Source organism: Carcharhinus amblyrhynchos, chromosome 11 (assembly GCF_965287045.1).
Source record: "Carcharhinus amblyrhynchos chromosome 11, sCarAmb.v2.hapA, whole genome shotgun sequence".
Lineage (NCBI taxonomy): Eukaryota > Metazoa > Chordata > Chondrichthyes > Carcharhiniformes > Carcharhinidae > Carcharhinus > Carcharhinus amblyrhynchos.
In genome coordinates this window covers 40,659,912-40,676,691 of record NC_137334.1, presented here as the reverse complement: position 1 = coordinate 40,676,691, position 16,780 = coordinate 40,659,912, and the positions used below count along the sequence as shown (strand labels likewise).

The following is a 16,780-nucleotide window of genomic DNA, read 5'->3' as shown; positions in this document are numbered from 1 at the left end:
CTACCAAACAATTCTCCTCAAGATGCCTCGCTATTTTCTCCTTGATCACGGATTCTAACATTTTACCTACAACAGACGTTAAGCTAACCGGCCTATAATTCCCTGCCTTTTGCCTGCCACCCTTCTTAAACAATGGCGTAACATTAGCCGTTTTCCAATCTTCCGGCACTTCCCCGGAATCCAGTGACGCTTGGAAAATAATCACCAAGGCATCCACTATCACCCCCGCCATTTCCTTCAGAACCCTTGGATGCATTCCATCCGGTCCTGGGGACTTGTCCACAATCAGTCCCTCCAGTCTGTCGAGCACCGCCTCTCTAGTAACAATAATGTCATTCAGGCCCTCCACTCCTACCATCTTTCCATCGCTAACACCTGGCAAATTACTCACGTCCTCCTCCGTGAAGACCGAAACAAAGAAGTTGTTCAGGGCCTCAGCCATTTCCCCAAACCCTACCACTAAGTCCCCCCTCTCATCCTCTAAGGGTCCAACGTTCACCCTAGCCAGCCTCTTCCTTTTTATATATTTATAAAAACTCTTGCTATCCTTTTTTATATTAAGCGCTAGCCCAGCTTCATAGTTTATCCTACCCTTCTTTATCAATTTCTTTGTCATTCTTTGTTGACATTTAAACCTCTCCCAATCCTCTTCTCGCCCACTACTCTTAGCTACTCTAAACGCATCCGCTTTTAATTTAACACTTTCCTTCACCTCCTTCGTTATCCACGGCTGATTACCTCTCCTCCTTTGATCCTTTTTAACCATCGGAATAAATTTCTGCTGAGCACCAAGAAAGGCATGATGGAATGTAGTCAAATAAAAAGTACCACATTCTTCTGAACAAGACAGCTACTCAGTATGGACTCCAGAAAGTCCTAAAAGTCCCAGTTAATGAATAGGACATACAGTTTCCCAATGAGAAGTTACTAGAAGATTGTAAAATAGTAAATTAATACCATCCTTAAGTGGGGCTGCTATTTTCTGAAATCATACTATGGGCCATTTCTGATTCTGATGGATCAGCGATATGGCCTATAACAGTATTGAGTGAGATTTCCTACCATTAGAACCTAGTTCAACATTGCACAGTAAATATATTACTTTGCATAATAGCATCAATAGAGAAAACAATAAATCTCACCTAGAACAGTTTTACAAAGTGGAAATCTATAAATAAAGATTACCTTATACTGGTCAGACATTTCCAAATATTTGTTCAGTATGTCTTCAGATTCAGAGAGGGAAGTTCCTGGCTCAGAAGTACTGGAAAGTCGTGATCTATATGCTTGTAGAAATCCTGAGACCTTGACAAATTACAGTCAAATAGTTAAATCTATGTTCTGCAAATTTGTCCATTAAACAATCTGAAATAATGAATTACCTTATGAAACATATAATTTATTTTATAAATTTAAAGAAGTCACTTATAATGATGGGAAAAAGTGAAATAGGTCAATTATTATTTATGGTGGATTAATCCATTTGCTTTGAATATTCTTTTCAGCTCTTTCTGTAATTTGAATGTATTAATTTATTCAGTTAACTGTTGTCAACACTCTGTAACCTTCTGATTGCTCTCACTTTATGTCTAAAGTCCAATGTCATAATGCCATCTAGTCACTCTAAGACTTATAATTTGATTCAAACAATAGTTTCAGGTAAATGTACTTCGGTAACCTAGATTAAAGTGTTCAGTTTACAACACTAGAAAGAACAGTTGCTCTCTTCGCTGCTACCATGGTTTCTCTGTTGAAAAAATCTATTTTCTCCTTCCACCCAGTTATCTGGTATCATTTCTTTAACACCACAAGATACCTACAAGATTAGTGACCCCACAGTGCTTTGCTCCACAGTCATGCAGTTACACATGAAATTTTTCCCAGAAATATCTAAACTGAATTTTATTTATGATGTTACGACTGTTCAGTTCAGGCTGTTCGAACTGTCAAATTGCTCAGTCATGTAAACCTCATTCACGAGACTATATAATGCATGGTGTCAAAGTGTCTCTCTTCTGGCAAGAACTGATAGGAAAGGTGAAATAGGTTGAGTTAGGATCCCAGCAAACTCAATGTTCTAATAGGCTTTAATGTAACTGCTCATGTTTATGTCATAAAAGCAGAAGAGCGTTTAAATATCAAGGAAATATCCCACATACCAACTAATTGAACTAAAACTACTTGCAGGAACAAGTACTTTAAATAAGGCAAATTGAAAATTAAATTTTTTGATTTCTCCTTAAGTTAATTGTAGCTTTATAATATTAAGCATTAGAATGTTACATGTGGATTTAAGACTTGGAAGCCACTTTGAATTTGGAGTCTTTTCCACCTTTATAATAGACATTTTAGATTATTCTCAGAACCAAGTTCTTCATTCCTAATTGACTCAAAAATAACTTCACCTATCCAGATATCAAAGTTAATTTTTGCTAAGCCAGCAAAGAAATTAAGAGGAAAATATTTTAGGACTGGATTTATTCTGTGTCCCTACAAAAGTGTCATTTATTAGAGTTTGAAGGATGTAACCAATAGGTTAGATAAAGGAGCACCAGTCCATGTAGTACACTTGTATTTCCAAATGGCATGCAATAAGGTGCCACACAAAAGGTTAATGTGCAAAATAAAAGTTCATAGAGTTGGGGGGGGTGGTGGGAGCTAATATATTAAGCATGGATGAAAGATTGATTAAAGGATAGGAAGCAGAGTGAAGGGAAAAATGGGGCGCTTTCATATTGGCAGGCTGGAGGAGTAGTTGGTAGAGTGCCACAAGGTTCAGTGTCTCAACTATGTCTACATTAATTACTTATACAAACAGAGTAATGTATCTCAATCCACTGATGAAAGAAAGTTGGGTTGAAATGTAAGCTGTGAGGAAGAAACAAAAGTATGCTAGGAGACATAGAAAGGTTAAGACAGTGGGTAATAAGATGGAAGGGAGCATATAATATGGGGAAGAGTGAGGTTATTTGCTTTGGTAATAAAAATAGGAAAGCAGAGTATTTCTAAAAAGCACAGCATTTGTAAATGTTGATGTTCAGAGAGACTTGATTATAAGAAGCACAGAAAGTTAGTATGTGGGTACAATAAGCAAATTAGGAAGACAAATGGCATGTTGGCTTTATTGCCAGAGAATTGGAATACAAGAATAAGGAAGTCTTACTGCAATGGTTTTGGTGAGGCCACACCTGGAATACTCCGCACAGTTTTGATCTCGATATTTACAGAAGTATATATTTGCATTGGAGGTGACACAGTGATGATTCACTAGATCTGAGCCAGTCTGAACAGGATGTGCTATGATCAGAGGCTGAGTTAATTGGGCCTATACTCTCTGGAGTTTAGAAGAATTAGAATGGTCTCATTGAAATACACAAGATTCTGAAGGGAATTGACAAGGATAGACATGGAAACATTGGCCACAATTCTCCCAAAAGTGCTGAATTGGCAGAAAAACTGTTCTAAATTCTGACTGTTCTGTCAGTTCAGCTTCTTACCTGAATCTCCGCACTCTGTGCACTGCAAAGGTCCCAATTGGGAATCTCATTACAAAGCTTTGGTGGTGGGGGGGGGAGCCGCTTCATGCTGGAATCTGACAGTTCTGGAATTCTGCGCGTGCGCAGTGATCCCGATCTGTCAGATTCCCCGTTTGTTGGCCAGCTCGATCATTGGCCAGCCCGGGACTCCTGCAGTGCTACCCCTCCAGTCCCCCAATGGCCCGATCGTGACCCCCACAGCAGTTCTCAGGCCAGCCCCGAAAACACCCTACCCATCCTAGAGCATCTCAATGTGCAACTCACCCGCCCCCCCACCCCCCCCCCACCAAGCAGTGAGGATCGCTCAATCCCCTCACCCTAGTAGACCTCCCCCTGCTGAACCCTCCCTGAGACAGCCCACCCAGTCCAGCAGACCACCCCCCACCTGGCAGACCACCCCCTCAGTCCACTCCCACTACCCTCCCTCCATCCCAGACCAATGCAGTCTGCAGAATGGCAGCAGGACCCCCACCCCCACTGATCAACCCTAGGCCCCACCCCGGCACTGCCCAGAGGGCAGTGCCAAGGTGCCCCCTGGGCTTGGGCACTTTGCCCCTTGGGCAGTGCCAGGGGACACAGGCTGACACTGCTAGGGTGTCCATGCCCAGAGGGTACCAACCCCCCCCCAACTGCCCAAAACCTGAGGGCGCCCTGATTGCCCCCCACTTCATTCCAAACGTGGGGAGCTAGTCTGAATCCCACCGGAAATGCAGTACTTCTCGTGGGGTGGGAGATTCAATCAGGATGCGAAAGGTTCTGATAATGAGCTAATAAAAATATTTCAGATACATGCAAAAAAGATTTAAATGACTCACCTACCTTCCGCTGGGTTCCAGCATGGTCTGACTGGCAACTACTCGCTGGCTCTGGGAGATGCGCATGCGTTCCCGGTGCATGCGCGGATCCCTGTTCAAGGCGGGAGATGCATGTCTCTCACCCCGAACTGACAGAAAAGTTGGGAGAATTGCAGCCATTGTTTCCCCTGGTTGCTTAATGTGGAACACCAAGACATAACCTCAGGATCAAGGTCAATCATTTTGATCTGAGATAATGAGAAATTTCTTCATCAGAGGGTTGTGAATCCTTGGGTTGGAAATGTTCTATCACTGAGCGTTTTCAAGACTGAGATTTTTGATCTCTCAGGCAAACAAGGGATATAGGGAACGGGCCAAAAAGTTGAATTAGGTTAGAAGATCAGCCATGATCATATTGAATAGCGAATTAGGCGCAAGAATGCTCGACACCTGCCATTTATTATGTTCTTATCTACTCATCTCATGTCTTTGAAAAGCAACAGAACATTACAGACCTTTTCTCAGACACTGAGTGGGATTCTCTGCCCCACCCTCAGTGACTTGATTCTTGGTGGCAGGAAGTGGTGGGATCTACTGGTCCCACTGCTCTCAATGGGATTTCCCATTAACGTGCTCCATGTCGCCAGGAAACCTGTGGTGGGGGTGCACCATTAGTGGAACTGGAAGATCATGCCAATGTGAACAGCCGGAAGATCTCGTCCATTAACTATAAAGTATGTCTACTGAACAATGAACAAGTCAATTCCTCAAACTGTTCTCAAAATGATTTTATTTCAATGACTTTTCGCATTATGATATTGTTCATCTGACTTTCGTATAAAATTAAGGTTTTTTGAAATTATTCCACTCAAATTTATTTGTGTCTTTGACGATGGCCATTCCTGTCTTTGGGATCTTCCAATCCCACTGGCAGCAAATCCCCAGTGCAGGTTTCCTGGTGGCGGGAAGGTGCATAAAAAGGGAAATCGCATTGACAGCAGCAGGCTGTTTTCACCGCCATCAAACACATGGCGGGAGGTGCGGAGAATCCTGACACAAAAGCAACTGCAGCAGCTCAGTTTAGTTTTGACTACCTGTTCATTGTACCATGTGATTTGTTCTTACATCGTTGTTAAAGAATGCTGCAGACCTATGTTGGGGCTCAAGACATAAGGAGGAATTTTCATGAAATCTGTCCCACTGATGTTTTATAGCTGTGTGATTCTTGGTTTTTATCAAAGTTATTTCAAAAAGCATACAAGCTTTTTAGGACAGAAAAATACTATTTAACTGAAGATGAAATTATCTGAGTTTTATATTGTTAGGCTGAAATATGACAAAAATATGAATAAAATGAAACCTTTTGCCCAAGATATTGACATCTCCATAAGTGCCCCAGAATTTTACAGTGCAGGAGTTTTCTACTTTTTAAAGTATTTATTTTCATTGAAACATACACTGCATTTTTAACGACTTTCGTGTTGGGCTTTTCAAATGATTGAAGTTGAAAAGTTTCTGCACTTGCATATTCTTAAACATACTGAACCTAACTTGCATTAATGATGGTGCGACTGTAGAAGGCCTTAAGGGGTGTGCAAGCAGAGGCTCAGTAACCATGACCTCTTGGAGGAGCCAGCTGGATCTGGTGGCCTGGCCAAGTCAGTGGCAATTAAATTAACCACCAGTTGGAATTTCTTTGCTTCTGGCTCCTTCAAAGGTATCTGCAGACTGAACCTCACAAATCTACAAGGCAATTTGTGGCTGGATTCAATTTCAGGGCAGGCAAACATAGAACCTTGCTGTCTGATGAAGATTAGATAGGGCAAGCATTGAGGTGTGCACCATTGACAAGTTTCCACAGGCGCAGCATGTAATACATTGCATGTATGTGGGAATCCGACACACCCAATCAGCAAAAGCTTCCACTCCGTCAATGCTCAGCTCATCTACAACCAAAGACAGGAATTCATGTTTGTTGGCACATGATTCCAAGAGCTGGTATTATGCCTTCACACTGCAAAATTCTAATCTCACAATTGAGCAAGCTAATGTTCAGGTGTCTTGGCAGATCAGGAGGCTCACTGCAGTATTGTAAGCATCACAGATGACTGCTGCATGCTGTAACTCACACAACATGAAGAGTGAAGAAGTATGGCACAGCAGATGAAAAAGGCACTCATTACCCAGTGGATGAGGACAGCTACGATAATGGTAATGCTGAGGATCTGAATGTACAGCCAGTGGAACATGTGGCTGTCCACGACACAAGGGCTGCTTTAATAACAAGCAGGTGATCCTTCTCTGATGGACTATCAGCCTCATCATCTCCAATGCTGAGGGAGTTTGAGATGCCATTCATCTCCTAAGCCTCCATTTCTACCAGGGAAAATCAACTACTTTTTGTAGTTCTTCACCAGTCCTGGCCTCCCCCAGTCTTCTGCACTCTTCTCTGGCACATCAAACCAATGAGTGGCTTTGAATGCACACATCCATTGGAGTCCAAGCAACAGGGATAAACTTAAAAGTAGAGCCATGCCATTCAGGGGTGATTACAGAAGCACTCCTGCACAAAGGGTACCCTCCTTCCCCAAAAATCTACTGAGGCTGGGGATCAATTGAAAATTTCAAATTGGAGATTGATAAATTTTTGTTTGGCAGTTCTTTTAGGGTTATAGAAGCAAGGTGGGCAGATGGAGCCAAGAATGCACCCATGATTTACTGAGTGGGAGAACAGGCTCAATGGGCTGATTGGCTACTCACGTTCCCCGAGATGGTGAAAGTGAGAATCAGTCACATGCTGAGGTCACACCTTTGAGGATTATGGGAAGGGGACTACTTCAGGATGAGTAGTGAAAGTGGTGGAGTTGGCTGAGAAGATCAATTGAAGTGAGTTGAGTATTTTAGTTGCTGGCAGTGGTAGAGGGATGAATTGAGAAGTGAGTGTGACAAGGGAATGTTTGTGAAGGAGGGGACGTTACTTCAGTTTGGTCTTAGTGAAAGTGCTGTGGGGTGAGAAGTGGTATGCATGGAGTAAGACTGATGAGATAAAGCAAGGGGGGATGCACTCACTGCAAGACTTGAGCGAATAAAGTGAAATGCTCACCTTTCCTGGCCAAGTCAGCTCATTGAGCATTTACAACATTGATTCCAGGATCTTGGAGTCACATTCCTGCAGTTCATCTCCTCTGCCATCTCCAGCCAGGACTCCTCGGTGGTGGTAACTTGGTGTTTCTTCTATCCATTGGTTGGAAACAGCTCCTCATTCTTGTCTCTTGCTACATTCCAATAGAGCATCCAATAATGTACCTGAGAACCAGGGAGCTGCCTTTCCCCTTCTTCCAACCATGTCTTCTTTCCTGCTTCCTCTGCAAAGTAAATCCTACAAATCTCTTCCTCCACTTGATTTCCTCACAGACCTTTCAAATAGGTGCCAGAAAACTGTGATGCAGGTGGACTGTTGTTTTATTTAAACGGTGCCCGACTCTGAAATGGCCACGGTTCACTGTTGTTTAATGCAGTTGACCACTCATCTATTTCCACTCTCCCATATCTAGGCTCTGTTCTCATCTCCACATTAAGATCATGAATGAATTATTTTGATACACCCCAAGGCTGAATTTTCACCACAGGAATGGGAAATAGGAAGCAGTCTGTTTTTGAATCAGAAACCTGCCTTCCATGGGAAACTGATTTTCCTGGAGGTGAGGTGTCTAACTGATATGAAGACAGGTTTCACAATTAGGGTAAGTGGGAACAGAAATGGAGGCAGATCAGATAAAATGCAGGACTCACTTAGACATCCCATGGCCACCATCAACGAGGCTGTCAGTTGTCCTAATGGAAAAAAAATCCGCTGATTATGCCAGAGCCATCCATTTTATAAAAAGGAAGCAAGATGTTAGAGGGAGGCAAAAGGCTTGGCATCTGGGTAGACCCTTGCTTCATTGATTAAGACTTGGATCTAATGTTAGAGGCCATGAAGGAGAGGAGAGAGGTCCTCTTCCCACAGGGTGGCAGGAAGAAGACATTTCATCAGTTAGCAGGGTCACATCTTTCTTTAGCATCATCTCCCTCCGCCTCCAATTTCTCCTCCTCTCACCTCCTGCTCCTGCCCCAGCAAACTGTTTCCTTCCAGAGCCTGCCTATTGTCTCAAAGTCCACACCTCTCACACCATAACCAGGCCATGTTATGGAGAGAACAGCAAACTATTTCAATGATCCAGACTCCCATAGGATGGCACTTGATTGCACCAAGTAACAGGTTCAGGCACTGGAAACTCATCTTCAGAAGCCCGATGGCCTACTCAATGCGTGTTATGTCGAGAAGTAGTAGTGGTAGTATCGCTTTTGTGCCTCTGTCTGGGGAACCCTAATGCACAGGGGTCAGTAACCAACCTTCTAAGAAATATTTATTTTCTCTTGGGATCCATCCACGCACTTTGTGATGGAGTGAAGATTTAAGGCAGCATGGGCTGGTGAAGAATGGCAGCAGTCACAGCAATTGGCAAGAAAGCAAGAGCACACAGGGACAAAGCTCTTGTTGTTGCAGACCAGTTAGACATTGAGGGGGTGGAAGCTAGTCCCGTTGATGGATCTCTGATGAGACACTGCATCCAGGTGGGGGGTGAGGGGGGCAGGAGACAAAATACAATGAGTTCAGTCCTGTGAGGGTGTGACTCTCATTAAACTAATATATTGTCCACCTTGGACAAAGAGGACATTAAGGACCAGTCAGGTGGCATGGTGTGAAGCTGTTTTTCAGATGCTGCTAAGGTCCAGAGCTGATTCTTGGAAGGAGTAACAAAGACTTTGACAACCACTGGCATGGCATGGTGACCAGTGCTGGGAGATGGGAGGTCTTTGGCAATGAGGGCACAAAATGTCTGTGACATTCTGCCTTGGGTGTGCCAGTCTCCTACCATGATCTATTGAAGGCTTGGTCTCTGTTGCTTTCCTGCTGGTCTTTCTTCTCCCATATTCTTCCTACAAAGAGTGCTGTCTTTAATTATCATGGGTCAAAGATCTGACAGTCGTGCTCAATTGTGAGCTTGAGCCTTCCGTTTGGATGGCTGGCTTCCCAATTGTCCTCGTCAACTTTCTCCCCTGCACCTCTGCATTCGCACTTCCAGGGGGCTGCTGACCCCAATCTAACCAGCGCTGAATGCCTAGTCTCCCTGCTATCTGACCAGTTCCCTTTTGCCCCACTGACCCTCCTATAGAGTCAAGGTGACACTTTGGAGTAGCCGTGGCTGGCTCTTGACTGTATACCTGTTTCCTTATAGCTGTTCTGAAATTGAAAGCTTCTAAAACACACGTACCTGTTTCCAAAAAGCTCTAAAATTAGCTTTTCAACAAGTTTAATTGGCCTCTATGTAGAGGAGAGTGGTTTCCTGTCCTGCCTTCCTCTGCCCTGATAATTATTGCAAGGCCAGGATTGGAGCCTTGAAACTGACTCATGATCTATCACCACTGATATTTTCATGCTCCCTACCCATGCCTCCGTTCCTGCCTCTAGTGTGTGAGGTCCTGGTATCTGGTGGAAATGCAAAGCTACTCAGATCAAGTACAAACAGCTTGCAGGATTTATTTAAATCTGCCTTTGATTGGCAGTCTTGTTTTGAATTTAACACATCCAGTTATTCAAATTTCTTTAATTCTGGTTGTTTTCTTTAAAGTATTTTTCAGCTGAGCTAGTTCAAATAGAGAAGTCAGTCTCAAGCTTTTGGAGAGTTTAAGTCTGTTCATCGACAACTAAAAATAATCACTTCATAAGAATAGATAGTTCTATAACTACGATCAAAGTTATGCTGTGCGATCGTACTGTTTACTCTTTCTTTACTGCTGAATAAATTTGCTCAACATTTATGGTCTAAACTACTGTCTAGATTGTGTTTGCTGAAGTGAAGGAATCTAATAATGCCAGTAAGCCAGATGCTGCCCAATCCATTGCATGCTAGTAAATTACTTAGATACTGCTCTCATTCGTTGAGATGTCCAATGTTAAAGGTTGTGGATTTTACACAAAAAGACAAAATATATGGTTTTCATATGTAGATTCAAAATAACAGTAAGGTTTATTCTAGGAGTTCTTGCCTGTACAGAGTAGAAATTGAAATTAAGACAGAAGCCTATGAACCATCCCAATGACATTGTCATCAAATCATGTGACTGGCTGTTAAAACAATCATGCAACAACTTAAATATATAACATCTCTCCCCCTTTACTTCTGCAATCATAACAACAAATTAGTGCGATGTTATATATAGGATTAATAATACTCCAGACAGTACAATGCACCATTAATCATTATGCTCAATCAATAAGTGAATCAGGAAGACATTTATTCCTCTTCAGTTATATATGAATTTGGCTGTCCTTGACACTAGAAGTAGGATTTGATTTGATTTACTATAGTCACATGTATTGGTATACAGTGAGCAGTATTGTTTCTTGTGTGCTATATAGAAAAAGCATACTGTTCATAGGGTCTATGGGAGAGAAGGAAATGAGAGGCTGCAGAATGTAGTGTTGCAGTCATAACTAGGGTATAGAGGAATATCAATTTAATGTATTCAAAAGTCTATTCAAAAGTCTAATGGCAGCAGGGAAGAAGCTGTTCTTGAGTTGGTTGGAATATGACCTCACCCTTTTGCATCTTCTGCCTGACGGAAGGTGGTAGAAGAGAGTACGCCCAGGGTGCGTACCTGATTATGCCTTGATTATGTTGGCTGCTTTTCCGAGGCAGCAGGAAGTATAGACAGAGTCAATGGATGAGATGCTGGTTTGTGTGATGGACTAGGCTACATTCAAAACTCTTTGTAGTTTCTTGCAGTCTTGGACAGAGCAGGAGACGTACCAAGCTCCAGAAAGGATGCATTTTAAGATGCATCTGTAAAAGTTAGTAAGAGTCATAGTGGACATGCCAAATTTCCAGTGCTCTGAAGAAAGTAGAGGCATTAGTGGGTTTTCTTAACTATAGCGTCAGCACGAAGGGACCAGGACAGGTTGTTGGTGATCTGGACACCTAAAAACTTGAAGCTCTTGATCATTTCCACTTCATTCCCATAGATGTAGACAGGGGCATGTCCTCCATGTCAATGACTATCTAGTTTGTTTTGCTGATATTTAAGGAGAGATTATTGTGACACCAATTTTCCCAGATTCTCTATCTCTTCCTTGTACATTGTTGCTGTCTATCCTTATTGATTGAGGTCTGTGGATTAGGAAGTCTAGGATCTGGTTGCAGAGGAAGGAGCTGAGCTCTAGGCCACGGACTTTGGAGATGAGCTTTGCAGGAGTGTTGAAAGCTGAGCTGTAGTCAATAAATAGGAAACTGACGTAAGTGTCTTTGTGATCTAAGTGTTCCAGGGTTGAGTGCAGGGCCAGGGAGATGGTGTCTGCTGTGGACCTGTTGTGACTGTAGGCAAACAGTAGTGGATCCAAGCAATCCAGGAGGCTGGAATTAATCTGTGACATGACTAATCATGCTGCTCCTCGGGTTCAATTAAGTCTTCCCACAGTAGTATTCACAACACCAGGGACTAAAGAAGTTGGTACTTCTGGAGATGATTGAGAAGTCCTTTCAAGATGATAACAATTGGTCAGCATGATCTTGTCAAACTAGTCCATCTTCAGTTTAAACTTGTAAGATATTGGGTCTGTTTTTGCCAAAACAATGACTGGTATCCATGTTTACCCCAGCATTGAGTTAACATTCAATCTCTTTGTTGAAATAAGTGTTGTTTTGCCCTCACTTCTCGTCTAGCAACTTGAGATTGTGGTTGATGCTCTACTTTCTCTGAAGTTTCTAGAGGCAATAAAAAAATCAAATGTAGTTCTCAACTTTCGCTTTGAGACTAGTAATGCCGGTGAACTTTTCAGTAGTTGCACGAGTAGTATTTCCAAGATACCAAAAAGCTGTTCACACAACATGATAATGAATCTTGCTTTTTTGAGGTTGTTAAAGAATGTTTCAAGGATTGTACAAATCTTTCAAATAATTCATTGGTTGATGGATAATGAGGTGTGGATGTTATATGCTGAATACCGTTTACTTTGGAATAATCCTCAAACATATGAAGCAAACTGAACAATTATCACTAACAATCTGTTCCAGTTTACCAAATCTTTCCAAAATTTCATAAATTTTCAACAGTTTGTTCAGATGCAGTAAACCTCATGACAACAACATCTGGCCACTTTGAGTGTGCATCAATTATGACGAAGGACATGTAACCCTCAAACAAACTAGTAAAATCTACATGCAATCATTACCATGGCATTTTAGGCCATTCACAAGGAGACAACAGTGGTGTATTTCTTAATCATGCACAGGATTGTCAGTGTTCCACTTTCTTCAAGCTGAGCATCCAGATCCAGCCACCAAAAATAACTGTTAATTCCTTTACCTGGATTATACCAGGATGGCCTTCATGTAATCTTTCAAGAGCTCTTCCACATAGACTAGGAGGGATGATCACTCAGACTCTTCATAATAAATACCCACCTTGGATGGTCAACTCAAGTTTTCTTGATATATATGCTTTCAAATCAGAATGCTGATGATGCGTTCCACTTATCACTCCTTTCAATACCATATCCGTCACCTTCACAATCACAGGATAATTTCTGGTATGTCTCTGAACTTGAAAAGCTGTCACAGGCAAATGATCTACTCGCGAAAAATAAAGAATGTTAGCAAAACTAGTTGGTGGCACCCGCTAAATAGATAAAGATTAGAGTGATAGTGATCAGCATTAGCATGGCACTCTGATCGATGATACTTCACATCATAGGAATGTGCAGATAAGATCAGTGACCATCTTTGCAATCAGCTAGTAGCTAGCGATGGTATGCTTTTATACCGCCCAAAAATAGAAGTTAAGGGTCGATGAGCAGTTAATAAAGTGAAATGACGACCATATAAATAATGATGAAACCTTCAAATGCCAAAAATTATGTTCAATACTTCTTTTTCTATTTGAGCAGTTCAGTATTAGTCAGAGTATGCAAAGCAAAAGCTATTGGTTGTTCTTCTCCCAAAAGCAAAATATGTGAAATTACTGTCCCTGCTCCATAAGACGAAGCATTGCAAGCAGGAATGGTAGCTTCAGATTAAAATGAACCAATATTTCAGACTTCTATGCAGATCTTTGACATCCTTGTATACTTTCTCACATTCTGTTGTCTAGTCCCAACACATTGTAAATTGTGCAATGGCTTCAATAATGTAGCTAGGTTAGAAAAATGTTTGCCATGATAATTTATCAATCCTGGAAAGAAGCTCAAGTGCGTCATATTTGTCAAACGTGGTGCTTCTAAAATAGCTTCCATATTTTTAGATGCTTAATGTAGGCCTTTATGATCAATAATTTGATCCTAATACTGGACTGACATCTGGAAAAAGTCAAACTTTTCCTTTTTGATATATAGACTTTGTAATATGCTTGAAGACGACATAAAGGTTGCTTCTAAATTATTCAAGTGCACTTGTTCATTGGGCCCTGTAATTAAAATATCATCCAGGTAACATTGTTCACCAGAGAAACTGCAAAATCTCATTTATTGATCATCAGAATAGGGTTGGCATGAATGTCAATTCAGGGGTGGCACAGTAGTTAACCTCACAGCAGCAGAGATGTGGGTTCAATTCCGGCCTTCAGTGATTATCAGAATGGAGTTTGCACGTTCTCCCATATCTGCATGAGTTTCCTCTGGGGTGCTCCGATTTCCTTCCACACACCAAAGGTGCGCAAGTCAGGTGGATTAGCCATGTTGAACTGCCCCTTAGTGTCCAAAGATGTGCAGATTAGGTAGATTAGCCATGGTAAAATGTGTGGGGTTATGGCAATATTGCGGTGGTGTGGACCTGGATGGGATGCACTTTTGGCAAGTTGGTGCAGCTTTGATCGGCCAAATCACTTCTTTCTCTACTGCAGGGCTTCCATGGTAATTCTTTGGTAAAAGACAACCTTTTATAACAAAAAAAAACTTCATGCGGAACAATGGTAAGTAATGGTTGTGATTCAGCAGCTATATTCATCTGTAAATATGCTTGAAAGATTAATCTCGCTGAATTTCTGCTCACCTGATAACCCAGCAAACAAATTTCAATTAAATGAAGCTGATTTTGATCAGCACATATCAGTGGGTGCATGGTTGTTTTAAAATCGTCACAACTATGAACTTGAATCATCTGGTTTCATGACAGTTACAATGGGAGTAGCCCAGTCACTCATTGTAACTGGGTCTAACACACCAGTGTTAACAAGTTGTATTAATTCTTCTTCAACCTTTGGATGAATTACTCATGGCACCAGTTTTCCTTTGAGACTTTTTGGTTAACTATTAGGCTTAATCTTGAGTTTCACTTGGAACAACCTTCACTGAGCCAAATATTGTTTATCATGGACTCTTGTATTTATCCAGAAGGTACTGTAGGTCTGTTTTAGCATCAATCTGTTGGCAGCATTCCAGTTAAGTTTTATCTTCTCCAACCATGATCTCCCAAATGGAACTGGAAAATTACCACGAAACACATGGAGAGACAACTCCACTGTTTGTCCACTCATCGCTATGTTGATCACGAAGTAACCTTTTAACGGCACAATCTCTTCTCTGTTGTGTCCTCAAAAGTGCATCGATTAGTTTTAAAGGAAGATGCTTCAGCTTTTATTCATATATAGACTCAGGATTTAAAGATTCAACAGCACAAGTATTAACGTCCATCCTAATAGGTTGTCCACTTAACTTCGGAATCACCCAGAATCTATATGATTCACCTTATATGGATAAAACATTCAGTCAGAGCTCTACATCATATCTCTGGGCATTCTGTTCACAGTCATAATTCTTTTCGTCGATGTTATAAAGTCTTTTTGTAGAATGTAACTTGTTATTCTTCTGAAAGGTACCCATATTCTTCTGAATATTATCCTCAGGGGAAGCTGGTCTAACCTAACAAGCTTTTGTAATGTGACCCATTTTGCCATAATTCTTGCATTGACTATCCTTGCTTGAGCATTCACTCTCTGAATGGTCCATTTTAGCACATCTATGATGTGCTGTTTACTTGTTGCTATTTTGACTTCTTAGTCAGTTCCCAACTTGTGGATTGTGAAGCCTTTTTGCTGTCAGTTCCATTGAAACTGTGATTTCTACTGTTGTCTTTACAATCAAAGCACGTTCAGTCAGCAATCTTTTTCAGATAGTTTGATATTGGAGACCACAGACTAGACAAACTCACAGTATCTTCCAATGCTCAGCAAACTCATTGCTGTATCAGCTTTCTTAAGGTTGCCACAGACTGAGCAATGCTTCTGCCTTCCACTTGATTCCTTTGGTGGAACCTGAACCATTCCAGTGATCAATGGCTTTGGAGACTAATATTCCAAATTTTATTTGCTCGTACAAAGTACGGAAAATGTTCTGTATGAGGACTCCATGATTCATTTCCTTCATTGAAAGCACCCATGGATCATAATTGACCCGTTATTTCTCTTGCAGGCACTAGTGACTTGAGACTGCTCTGTATATTTTTTTACTGTCTTCGCAGTACTCCCCTTTTTACTCTGGATATCATTGACTTGATGTATTTCCTTTCAAATGAGTCAAGCTGTACAGCAAAGTATTCCTTCCCTTCAAATTTGCCAGATACTGCCTGGAATTTCACGCTTCTGATGGGAAAAAACCCTCTTTTCAACCCCACAGAGGGGGCTTCCACCCCTATTTGTTCTTACTAGATCTTCCTGAGTTAATACTTCAACCTTTAATCCAGTTGTTGATTTCCACCCCCCACCCCCTTCTAATATCCAAAGTCTGAAGACCCACAATGTTTTTTTCTTCACTTAGGATCTTTCCTCAATGTACTTGATGAAACAAAATCTCGACTCATGACCAATTTTCTTTTTGTATTGTTCTAACTATCTTGGGAGTTGTAGGTTTTACACAAAAGAAAAAATGTGGTTTGTATATGTGGATTCAAAATAACAACAAGGGTTATCTTAGGAGTTCTTGCCTGAACAGAGTAGAAACTGAAACTAAGACAGAAGCTTATAAAACAGCCAATATCCGCACCATCAAATCATGCGATCGCTTCTTAAAGCAATCATGCAACTATTTAAATATACAAAACATAAAGAGATACAAATGGCGTACTGAAAAAACGTTGCCTGGGATGCTTAAACTAAGAAAATGAATGCAACTAGCAACTACAGCTTTATAATTATCAAACACACTTTATCACTCCAAATTTCTTCCATTCTGTTCTGGACACGTCAGTCTCTACGCAGGATGGATATAAATTAACCTTCTTCTCTCCAAGAGAACAGTTCCAATTTCTTCAATCTATTCTCATAACTGAAGCTTTTCATCCCTGGATTTATTCTCGTAAACTTCTTCTACACTCTCTCCAATGTGTTTGCATCCTTCTAATAATGTGGCATCCAGAA

The 16,780-nt window shown here is 41.3% G+C and overlaps 1 protein-coding gene across 1 annotated transcript in view; it reads right to left on the bottom strand.

Moving 5' to 3' along the window:
• The window catches only part of ccdc141 (coiled-coil domain containing 141), a 160,121-nt gene that overhangs the window by 79,176 nt on the left and 64,165 nt on the right, over positions 1-16,780 (bottom strand). Inside the window, exon 10 of the mRNA XM_080198905.1 lies at positions 1,186-1,305. Within this exon, the coding sequence (XP_080055031.1) occupies positions 1,186-1,305 (120 nt within the window). The remainder of the gene's footprint in view (positions 1-1,185; positions 1,306-16,780) is intronic.